An 11,418-nucleotide genomic window follows, 5' to 3' on the forward strand; every position below is an offset into this window, starting at 1 on the left:
GCAGCCTGCTGCAGCAGCAGGGACAGTGGAGTCGGTACCAACCATCAGGGCGGGGACTGCCGCGGCGTGGCGGTGGTAGTGTGTAGCTGCAGTGACCGGCGCTGCATTCACCTGTGCCCTCTTGAGCACGGTGAGCAGCTGCGCCGCCAGAGGCAGCCCGAGCGCCCAAAGCTGGGCTGCTCTCCGAGGCCGGTGCGGCTGGCCGGGGCTCGCGACAGCCCAGGCATTCCCGCCAGCCTCCGGGGGATCGCTGGGGCCTGGTCAACAATTGAGGGCTGCTTGCAAGTTGCGGTGACAACCTGCAACTGTCGGCGGGGCGGCTAGCCCGTCTGAATACCTGAAGAGGAGTGCAGGAGCAATATGGGATTGTATCTCGAAGAAGAAGGAGAATGCCAACGTGGATGAGATGTGCCGACCGTCGCAGCGGTCGCAGCGCGCGTGGCCTCTACCCTACAGCAGTGCAGGTCTGAACTTGCAGTTGTACCCCAGTGTCTATGCTATGGTTCTCTTGATCACCCGTCTGGTGCCCTTGGCACAGTGGAAAATTGCAAATCGACCGCAGGAAGGAGCCGGCAACAGATGAACAGGCCCGGTTCAGAAGTCACGCCGTCGCACAGCGGCTACGAGCCTGCCGGCTGGCACACCGTCTTGTGCCAGCACCGCCAGTCGCGGGTCTGGCAGGCGGCGCCGCAGTAGGACGCCTGCCTGCAGGAGGAGCAGCGGCGCAGGGAGACGGCGGGGGGGCGCGCCGCCACGCCGCAGCAGGCGCAGCAGGAGGCCGCCGCCGCCTCCTCGCCGCCCCCTGCCGACTGCTGGCCGTAAATGATCTGGGGCCCCGGATTATCCAGCTGGATGATCGACCAGTCCACATCTTCTCCCTGAGGCCACAGGGAGCAGGTACAAGAGGGGGTGCATTGCGGCAGCGAATTGATGCTCAGGCTGGGCCTCGGGATTCTGCACCCGGTGCCCGCACGCCAACTGCGGGCCACAGCCACGGCACGCCAGGAGCAGCCAAAGCCCAGAAGCGTGCCCCCTGACTCCATTACTGCGCACCTGGATCATACGGAACGTGAACATCATCATCGGGCGCACGATGTCCTGGGCCTGAGGGTCACGGGCCAGCTCCTGCAACCGCCTGATCAGCCTGCAGCAGCGGGCGGCAGCTTCGGGCTGAGGGCGGGCGGTCCCTGGCACAAAGGGAGCAAAGCGTGCTGCAGCCTTGTGCGCCGCTGGCTGGGCTGACCCGTATCGCACTGTGCTGTGCTGTGCATGCCGCCCACCTCTGCATCGGTTGCAGCTCGGCGCCGGCGGCGGCTTGGTCGCCGGGCCATGCCTTCTGCCGCCGCATCTCGGCCAGCACCTCTGGCCCCGCATGCTGCAGCAGGCGAATCCACACGAGGCCGAGGTTTCCCGCCACGCTCAGGTGCACCTGGGGGAAGCAGGAGGGTGGCGGGTGGGGAGGTGAGTGTGCGGTGGGGGTTGTGCCGGGGATCCCCCAGCGAGCGCCACCAGGCACGGCGAGCGCAGCGCCAGGCACAACACGCAGGCAGCTTGGGAAGCAGCGGCAGCATCACGAGTCCGCGCCGGCCCATCAGCCTCTGAAAAGACGGCGGTGGTTGGCAGGGGAGTGGTGGGCGCACGCCAGGCGGGCGGGTACCTGTGGCAGGGCCCGTGCCACCATGTTGTGCAGGTCGGCTGTGGCGAGGAGGCGGCGAGCCACGTCGCCGTCGGAGCACATCAAGCCCAGCAGGCAGGTGGCCTGTGGTCAGCAGGCGGCAGGAGCGCTTGGGATGGCTGCGCCGCTGGCTGGTCGGCTGCTTGGCACAGCAGGCCATGGGGGGGGGTGCTTGAGAGCTCCCACCCCAGCACCAGCACCAGCAGCAGCGGCGGTGGCAGCAGTGGAAGCGCTCGGGAGCAGCGCTGACAGGGGACAAGCCAGCTGTCCCGGCGACCCAGCATGCGTACCTGGCGCAGCAGCATGCTCCAGACAGACCCCTGTGGCTGCTCTCCAAATGCACACGTGATCGCCGCCACCAGTGCCGCCAGCGTCTTGCCCAGCTGGCACTGCACACAGCCAGCATGCAGTGGAGTGTCAGGCGGGTGGCAGCGTAGGAGCTGGCGAGTGTGGGTGGCAAGCTGGTGACCAAGAGGATCGGATCTCAGGATCCACAAGGAAAGAAGCCAAGATGCAAGCACACTGCAGCATGCCAATGCGCTGCGTTTCAAGAGGCAGGCGCCTGGGATGCCATCAGCGGTCACCACCAGCACTGCTGGCACATGCTGGCACAAGGGTCACCCCACCTTGGGGTGCACGACTTCAGCCACAAAGGCATCCGAGCGGCGCATCGCGATCACCGTGCACGACATGAGTGTGTTTGGCACAGGGGGGCCGCCCACACTGTGCGCGGCCACTGCCGCGGCCAGCGCTGCGCGGCTGGTGCCGGCTGCCAGGATCGGCGCGAGGCGGGCTTCGAGGGCGGGCAGCAGCCCAGCTTTGATGAGGCTGCTTGGGGCCAGGGGTGAGCGCAGCGGGCAGGTGAGATGGGTGAGAGGGATGCAGGCTGGCGACAGCGGCGTTCCTGGCAGGCCGAGGAAGGGAGGTCGCCTGGGGTGGAGGCGAGCGCCTGCTGCTATGCTTTCCACTGCTTACCACTCAATGGTGCGGTCATCCGCGTAGTGCACCAACATGTACAGCATGCAGCAGAACTGGTGGGCGACTGCGGGGCTGCCAGCCAGCCCATCCAGCACCTGTGCCAGCAGCAACAGGCGGGGTGTGCGGTGCAGTGGGCGGGGCGGCATCCAGCGGAAACGCGGTGCAGGCGACAGCAGGCTGGCAGGCCGGTGCAGCACAGGCGGGTCGCATGAGAGGGGAGGGGAGCGGGCACGCACCAAGCGCACGAGGCCATACCGCCGCGCCTCAACCGAGCAGCAGGCCAGCAGGGGGTGCAGGGCCTGGATGTGGGATCTGACCAGCTCTGCCTGTGAGGCATGGGGCTCCGACACGAGCACTGCGGCAGCGAAAAAGGGGCAGGGCAGGGCAGGGCAGGGCAGGGCAGGGCACACAGTTGTTTTGGTGGCTGTAGGGTCAGTGGCGTGCACCCGAGCGGCATGGCACGCTGCTGCTGCCTGCTGCCAGTGCTGGGAGGTGGAGGTGCATGTGACAAGGCAGCAGCGCCAAGCATGCCGCTGCTGGTTTGGCCACGCCTACAGCAGCAGCCGCAGCTCCGCAACAGCGCCCTCCTCGAAGAAGGGACGCTGCTCCCCAGGCTCACCCCGCAGGCACTGCAGCGCGGCACCCAGCAGGCTGGGCTGCGTGAAGATGCGGCGGGCCTCAGCGCTGCGGTACAGAAAGTCCTCGGAAGGCGGTACATCCATCGCATGGATGCCGATGATCTGGATGGTGCTGATTGCCTGCGAGCAAGGCGGGGGAGGGGAAGGTATGGGAAGGGAAGTGTGTGCCAGGATGACGACCACCCCGCCCCCGCTAGCACCATCAAAGACTGGGCTGCAAGGGGCAGGGCGCGGCCCAGCAAAGCTGCCGTCCGTGCCCACAGAACGCCATGGCCCTCTGCCAAACAGCACCCTCCTATCCGGCAGCACACCTTCGCAACTGACATGATGAGCGTCTGGTCAGGCTTTCCAGCCATCATGCCGGCGCAGGCACGCAGGAAGAGCAGGCGGCCGTGGTCCTCCCCTCCCTCGCACAGCCGGAGGGGATGCGACACCGAGGCATCTGCACAAGCAGGCAGGCAGGCGGGCAGGTGAGAGTGTGCGGCAGGGGTGGGCAAAACGGCGCCGCCTACACAGCACTGCGCCATGTGCAGTGCCGCTCCGGCACTGACGCAGCACAGGCGCCGCCGCGCCGCGCCGCCAGCCAGCCCGCTCACTCTCGCTGGCCGTCCAGCCGATGAGCTGCACGGCGTAGGTGAGACTTAACTCCACATTGGGGTCGCAGCTGGCGGCGGCGGCGGGCTGCTGGCTGTTCGCTGGCGGCGCGTAGCGCTCCAGCAGCGCCCACGCGTAGCGCAGCCCCGGCTTGCCCAGCTGGCCTGCATCCCCGCTGAGGATGAGGTTCATGAGGGCTGTGCAGGTTGGGGCGTGCCACGCGGCAGGCCGCCGCCGCGCGGCCGCAGGCGTCAGCACCCCAGCCATGACACCCAGCAGGCCCTGCGTCGGGCGGAGGCACATGCCACGGGCCAGCCGAGGCAATTGATAAGCAGGGCGCCAGGGAGCCAGGCGGGCACCCCACCCCGCCCCTAGCTGCCCCTGGCCTGTCCAGACCGACAGACCAACCAGCTGCAGTGCATTGCAGTGCAGTGCAACACAGCAGGCAAGCAGCTACTGCACCAGGCACCCCACCCACCTCCTTGATCAGCGCCGCCCGCAGCTTGCTGCTGCACACCGCATTGGCCAGGAAGATCAAGACGCATCGCTGCTCCTCTGGGTCGCCGCTGCTGCCACCACGCAGGGGCTGCAGCACTCGCCGCGCCTCAGCCTGCGCACACCCGCGCGCCGTGCAAAGCCAGAGGCATGGTGTTGACAAACGTGCAGCCGGCTGTCCCGTGCTGTTGGCCAAACAAGGAAGCAAGCCACAGCAGCGCATGGCTTGCAAGGGGCGGGGAGGCGAGTGGGCTCACCGCCAGCGCAGCCTGCGACAGCGACCGCCACTCGCGCTCGAACAAGCAGCCATACACTAGCTCGGGGCTTTCCCTGCAGCAGCAGAGGCCGCTCTGTGGTGGCAGGTGGTCTGCTGCGTGGGCCAGTATTGCCAGTATTGGAGGGCAGGAAGCATGTGCCCCAAGCCTTGCCAGAGATGAGCACAAGGGGGGGGCGGCCCCCTGGCAGCAAACCCACTCACCGGTGCCTCCTCTCAAACTGCGCCTCCAGGTGTTGAATCATCTGCAGCATGTGTGCGTGTTGTGTGTGCGCCAGGGTGGGCAGGGATTGAAGAAAGCGGCAGCAGCCCGCCTGCCACAGGGGTCAGCAGCCGTGCCGGGCAAGAGGAGGCATGCCGGAAGAGCACCATGCCTTGCTGCTGCAGAGGGCTGAGGCATGCCATCTCACCCTGTCTGGGTCGTTGGTGTCTGTAAGGAAAAACAGGGTCTCTGTCGTGGGATCTCCACCCCCTCCAGGCTGCCCAGGCATCGACGCCGCACGGGTCGCAAACGCCGATGAGGCGCTGCCTGGAGCTTGGGCCGCGCCGGCCGCTCCAGCGCTGCTGCCCGGGCCCGCGACGCCGCTGCTGCTGCCAGGCGCATGGAGCATGGCCTGCATGGCAGCAAACTGTTCGGCGCCCGAGCCGGGGTCTGGCTTGGGCGGCCTCTGAAGCTTGACCTCCACGCCCGCCTCCCGCAGGCACCGCTGCATCAGCTTGACACACTGCAGGCAGCGGGGAGGGACAGAGGGTGAGCGTGGACGCAGTGAGCGCGGCATGAGGGGCCAAGGCGAAGCATGCCTGGCACCAGCCCGGAGGCAGCAGCGGCCGGCTGCCAACAACCATTCGCTGCCCGGCGCTGCCCGGCCCCCCCCGCCGCCGCTGCTGGCTTACCTCGCGGTCGCCACACGTGTCCTGCACCAGCTGCCACGTGGGCTGCCCAGCGCCTGCTATGCCTGGCGGTACGGTCGCCGTGTACAGCCGCCGCCGCTCCGCCTGCGGTCAGCACGGGAGCGACTCGCTTCAGCACATGGCCCAGTGAGCTGGCAGCCTGCCCACCCACATTGCAAGCAAGAAGGCGCCTAGCTCTACTTGCGCACCCAGCCCCACAATGCAGTACCCCTGAAGAAAGCCTGCTAGTAACACCACCCTCTTGCATGCACCACTCTGATACATGCACCACCCTGCCAGTAATGCAGCAAGTCGCTCCTACCATTGGCAGCCTGCGAGAGGCGGATAGCACCGCCATGCACGCGGCGGGGTGCGGCGCGGCATGCATGATGGCGTTGTCGCTCCGCCCGGCCACCGCAAGCTGCGCCCCGTGCTCCAGCAAAGCCTCCACGGCCGCAGTGTGGCCTTTGCGAACCGCCAACCATAGCGGGCTGGCCTCGCCTGCGACGGTCAAGCGCCCCAGATCACGCCAGGCGGCAAGGGCTCAAGGGGCGCGGAAGCAGGCAGGCAGGCAGGCAGCGCCCCAGTGCAGCCGCTGACCTGGTTCCCTGTTGGCGGGCGCGCCGTGCTGCAGCAGCAGGCGGAAGGCGTCGGCGCTGGTCTGGCCGGGGTGCCCCACCAGCAAGTCCAGCGTATACAGCTTGGATGGCGGCCTGCCGCCAACAGCCACCAGCCTGGCCACCTCGGCACCCGAGCACATGCCTCTGCAGGGCAGCGGCGGCATGGCAGGGGAGAGGTTGCGCAGGGGCAGCAGTAGATTGGTGGCGGCGGTGGCGGCCTTCCCCAGGCAGATTGGTGGCGGACAGCCTCGGGCAGATGCTGGCATTGTACCACAAGCACACAGCCGACCGCTGCCACGTTGCGTCCCTCAGGTGAAGGAATCAATTCAGTGAACCGCTGCCTCGTGGCATCCCCACCGGGAGAGCAAAACAAATCAGTGGAGCAGCCCCCTCCCCTGCCTCCTCACCGCTCAAGCAAGATGCGGGCACACTCCAGGTGGCCGGGCGAGTGCTTGGGGAGGTCGTCGGACTGCATCGGCTCAAACAGCGCTGCCTGCAGGCCACACGGCAGCAGCACGCTGCGGAGGCGTCGGCTCCCCAGCCAGGACCGAGCCGGGCTGGAATGCCTTGCCCCCACCAATTGTTGCGCCCCCGCCAGCGCGGCGGATGCCCGGGCACAGCGCAGCAGCGGCAGGGCCCATTTTGGCGTGCCTGCAGTGGCGTGGGGCGGCTGGTTGCTGGGGGGGTGGGGGGGTAGGTGGCCCCTCGCTCCAGCAGCAGCCGCACAATCTCCGGGCAGCCGGCGGCGCAGGCGTCCGTGAGGGGCGCCGAAATGCGAGGGTCGCCGCCGTCGACGGCAGCGCCGGCGTCCAGCAGGGCACGAGCGGACGCCACATGGGCGCTGTGGCAGGCCCGCTCTAGCGGGCTGCTCTGATTGTTGGCTCGCTCCTCGATGAGGCCCAGGCAGTAGCTGCAGGCGGGCACGGCACACAGCGGCACCCAGCAGCGGCACTGGGGTGAGTGCTGCCCTCCGGATCCGAGGCCCGCTCTGCGTGCTGGCTGGCAAGGAGCCGCCAGCCAGCCAGCATCCAGGGCACACTGGAAGTACCAGGGGAGGTTGGCAAACGCCGCCAACCACGGCACACAGGGCCCTGCCTCTCAGCCCAGAGCCCAGCCCTGCTGCCGCGCACCCGCGGGAGAAGAGCGCTTTGAGGCACTCGGAGTGGCGGCAGCTCTCCGGCGCACACGCTATGTCCGGGCACATCAGCGCTTGGGCTTCGATCCCGCAGCAGTGGTGCAACACGGTCAGCCCGTCGGCGTCTGCAGGGATTGGGGGGGTGGAGGGCATGCCTGCTGAGGTGTGCGGAGTGCCCCATGGCCCAGTCTGGGGCTCAGGCCCGAGCTGCTGCCGCCGCAGCAGCCAATCAGGCACCCGGCCAGCAGCCAGCAGGACTGCAGCATGGCACGGGGCACAGCATAGAGCAGCACGTGTACAGCACAGCAAGAACAGCGCAGCAAAGCGCGGCTCCGGCCCGCAGCACAGCATGGCACAGCACAGCACAGCACGGCCTGCGTGCCGGCACCTTTCAGGCTCAGGTTGGCCCCGCGCTCAGCCAGCAGCACCAGCGCCTCCCGTGCGCCCCCCATGGCGGCCATGTGCTTGGGACTGGCCTGCTGGGAGGGGCTGGGCGCGTTGATGTCGCAGCCGAGGGCCAGCAGGGCCTGGCAGCCCAGGGAGCGGGTGGGCAGGCAGGGTGGGAAGGCAGGGGAAGGGGCAGGGGAAGGGAGAAGCAGGCGGATGGTGGGGCATGGCGAGGCAAAGAGGTGAGCCGACTGCGGCCCGCCAGAGGCCAGGCCAGGCCTCCAGTTGCTCCAGACCTCCAGGGCAGGCAGCGCTGGGCAGGCCAGCCGGCGGCCTCTAGAGCCCATGCTGCACGCTTGCTCTCGCGGTGCCAGGCTGTACGCCCACACATGCCAGCTCTCACCTTGATGCTTTCGACTTGGTTCCGCCACGCGGCCAGCGCCAGCAAGCTGTGCCCCTTGCACCGGCCCTCGGCCACCCGCAGACCGGAGAGGCCCAGGGAGGCCATTTCCTGGGGGCTCATGCGGCCCCGCGGCTGGTCCAGTGCAGCGCAGCCCGCTGCCAGCAGCGGCTGGATGAGGTGCACGTGGCCGTGGCTGCATGCATGGCGCATGGGGGGCAGGGGCTAGGTGTGCGGCAGTGCATCATCCGTTGCATGCGGCGGAGCGCGCTGCAGCGCAGCTAGTGGCGGCGCGTTTGGCGGGCAGCTCGGCTCACTGGCGGCGGCGCGCGCTCGCGCAGCAGCGGCGGCGGCGGCGGCGGCGCCCACCAGAGCGCGAGCGCGAGGGCGTCGTGGCCGTCGGTCGTCAGCTGGCGGGGGTCTGCCCCCGCGTCTATCAGCATCCTCAGCACCTCCAGGTGGCCGTGGGAGGCAGCCACATGCAGCGGGGTGTGGTCAGGCTTGAACATGACGGGAGCAGACGGGTCCCGGCCCTCCGACAGGCACGCCGCCACCACCGCCACATCGCCATCCCTCAGGGCAGCCAGGAATGGTGTGCGGTAGGCCATCGGGCGGGAGGCCGCGGCAGCGGCACGCTGCGGCCGTCAAACGCCGGGCAGGGAGGGCGGTGTCGCGTCGGCGGTGGCGCCGCCACTGGGTGGCGGTAGGGTCACGCGGTGGGGCCCACAGGCGCCGCGCTGCCGGGACACCACAGCCGATGCCAGGAACGCTTTGCGATTGCCAGGGAGGGGACCAAGAAACCGTGCGGCAGTGGGGCAAGAACGCTTGCGAGGCGCCGCTGGGTGCGACCGGAGCACTTCCCTGCAATGTATTAGTGTGCGATGCGTGCAGCTGCGGGCTCCCGAGGGCGATCCGACGAGGGGTACACCCCCTGAAAACCCCAGCACGCGCTTCATGCTCCGCACGCACCAAATTTGCAGGGCAAATCCGCCTGGAGACCCTGCCCCGCACTTCGTATACGGTGCAATTGGAAGGGGCGCAGCGCCGCCTCGGCAAAACCTCCGTGCCGACTCTTTGCCCTCTGCAAAACAGCGCGGGCGGCAGCTCGCTCCTCCTGCACTCCATCCAGGTGCGATGGCCCGCATTGCGCATCACCACGCGGCTACTCCAGCCATTGGCAACTTGCCACCGCCGCCGCCGCCGCCGGGAGCGAACACGCCCACCACAGCGAACACAGCCGGCGAGGGTAGAGGGCGATCTCCTGCCCTGGTCCAGTGGCCGGCCATGCCCCGACCTAATCCCAATCTCCGCAGGCTGCCGGACTGCAACCATCATCAGGGTCGCTCTCTCCAGGGCCAGGCTTGGGGCGGCAGTGCCTGGGCGGTACGGCTCCTGTGGCCCAGCCTAGGGCGCCGCCGCCTCGGCTGCCTCCATGTCGCACCCCCGCACCGGCTCCCAGCCAGCGCCATGGAAGCTCAAAACCGACCTGTGCACGTTCTTCGCCTCGGCACAGGGCTGCCAGCGCGGCAGCGACTGCTGGTTTGCTCACGGCGCACACGAGCTGCGAGAGCCGCTGGTGCTCAAGGTGGGGCGGTGCCTGCGGCTGCCGCTGCCCCTGCCCCTGCCCGTTTGGCGGCTCAGCCACCCCTCTGTCTCACCAACTCTCCACCTGCATGTGCTGCGTGTCCTCCTGATGTGCAGGCAGCCGGCCAGCGTGCGCTGTCCGACCCAGCAGGACTGGCGGCGGATGTGGCGCGCCAGCTGACAGCCGCGCTGCAGGCTGCCGTCGCCGAGGCGGCCGCCGCGGGGCGCGTCGAGGGCAGCCCCGCCGCCTGGCAGCACCTGCTGGCGGCCAGGCGCCTGCTGGAGCAGGCGCCTGTGCTTGACGCAGCCCAGCTGCTTCAGGCGCGGTCGGCGCAGCAGCAGCTGGGGCCGGAGCTGTGCGCCATGCTTCGTGACCTGGAAACCTCCGCCCATGAAGTCTGGGCGGCGGTCAGCCGGGCGCTGGATGCACAGGGGGATGAGCAGCGGGGTCAGCAGATCCAGCAGCAGCAGCAGCAGCAGCAGCAGTACCCCTTGCCGTCGCCCATCCCAATCATGCCGGGGCAGCCTCCAGGCCTGGCCCCAGCTCCTAGCTTCTACTTTGGGGCTGCGCAGCCGCAGCCGCCACCACCGCCGCCGCCGCAGGCGCAGCCTGTGCGCCCCACCCTTGCAGACGTGCTGGATTCCATCCGCGCTGGCAGTCTCACCGAGGCGCTGCTGAGGGCAGGCGCCTGGCAGGAGCCAGATGCTGATTCCATGTTTTGGGAGGCTGCGGTACAGGCGTGCGACGTCGAGGCCCTGCAGGTGAGGGGCCCTTGCCGGTTGGTGCTTTCGGGCATCGCGCTCACAATGTGCCTGCGTGGACAGAGGGCACGCTGCGCTGGCGCCATGCTGGCGCCGTCCAGCCGGGGGCGACGGGGCGCCTGGTGCGCCTGTGTTGCAGGTGCTGCTGAAAGTGTTCAGCGGCTGGGAGTGGACCAACCTGGCGACCGATGAGGTGAGGTTGCGCCGGGCCTCGGCAGCGGCATGCGCAGCCCTGCAGCTAGCAGGACCACGATTGTTGCCGCTGTGCCCACCCCGCCTGCTCCCTTTGCAGCACCTGGTGTTCAGCCTGGTGGAGAGGGCACAGCAGCTGGGGTGGTTTCCTGTGGTGCCAGTGCTGCAAATGGCGGTCGCTGCAGACCCCGAGGTCGTGCGCCGAATGTGAGCCGCGCTGGGTGGGGCGGTTTGCTGGTACCGATGGGCAGATGCATTGCTGTGCCGCTTGACCCAGATGGTGGTGGTGCCGACGATGTGGTCGCTTGCTACCGCTTGCACTGGATCCACTGCTGCGGCCTGCATCGAGCCTGGGAACCCCCCTGCTGCTGTCCTGGTGTGCCCGCCTGGTGCAGGGAGGACGACGACGAGGGGAACAAGGAGCTGCCGCTGGTGCGGGCGCTGCGGGGTCGTATGTCGCCGCCGTCAACGGTCGTCAAGCTGCTGGTGCCTCAGGTGCGGCGGCGCGTATGCAAGCACTGGGGCCAGCACGGTGCTTGCGGCACAAGTGCCACGCGTGCCTGGCTCAGATGAAAGCCAGGGCGATGCCAGGCGCTGCATCACACGGGGCCTGCGCCGTCCAATCCGTGACGGCCCGGGTTGGCGTGGCGCGGCTGGCTGCAGGGCCAGCGGAGCGCATGGGAAAAGCTGCAGGTGTATCGTGGGGAGGAGCTGGCCATTGGCGTTGCGCCGGTGTATTCAAATCCTGCGCACGCTTACCTGAAGTCGATCAGGTGCACATGCCTGCCTGCCC

General features: G+C 68.7%; 1 protein-coding gene across 1 annotated transcript; it reads right to left on the reverse strand.

The window, feature by feature from the left end:
- Positions 1-620: 620 nt before the first annotated feature.
- Positions 621-8,695, reverse strand: CHLNCDRAFT_137302 (hypothetical protein; the record flags this gene model as incomplete). The annotated part of the gene is made up of 24 exons (XM_005845091.1): positions 621-878; positions 1,054-1,144; positions 1,281-1,429; positions 1,658-1,759; positions 1,966-2,064; positions 2,302-2,503; positions 2,651-2,748; positions 2,890-3,008; positions 3,273-3,411; positions 3,603-3,733; positions 3,888-4,167; positions 4,364-4,495; positions 4,638-4,710; positions 4,859-4,899; positions 5,065-5,379; positions 5,549-5,650; positions 5,868-6,046; positions 6,146-6,309; positions 6,573-6,658; positions 6,892-7,075; positions 7,296-7,425; positions 7,689-7,827; positions 8,091-8,283; positions 8,457-8,695. The coding sequence occupies 24 exons, from the start codon at positions 8,693-8,695 to the stop codon at positions 621-623; spliced, it is 3,645 nt and encodes a 1,214-aa protein (XP_005845153.1).
- Positions 8,696-11,418: the final 2,723 nt, after the last annotated feature.

Source organism: Chlorella variabilis, assembly GCF_000147415.1.
Source record: "Chlorella variabilis unplaced genomic scaffold CHLNCscaffold_19, whole genome shotgun sequence".
Classification (NCBI taxonomy): Eukaryota; Viridiplantae; Chlorophyta; class Trebouxiophyceae; order Chlorellales; family Chlorellaceae; genus Chlorella; species Chlorella variabilis.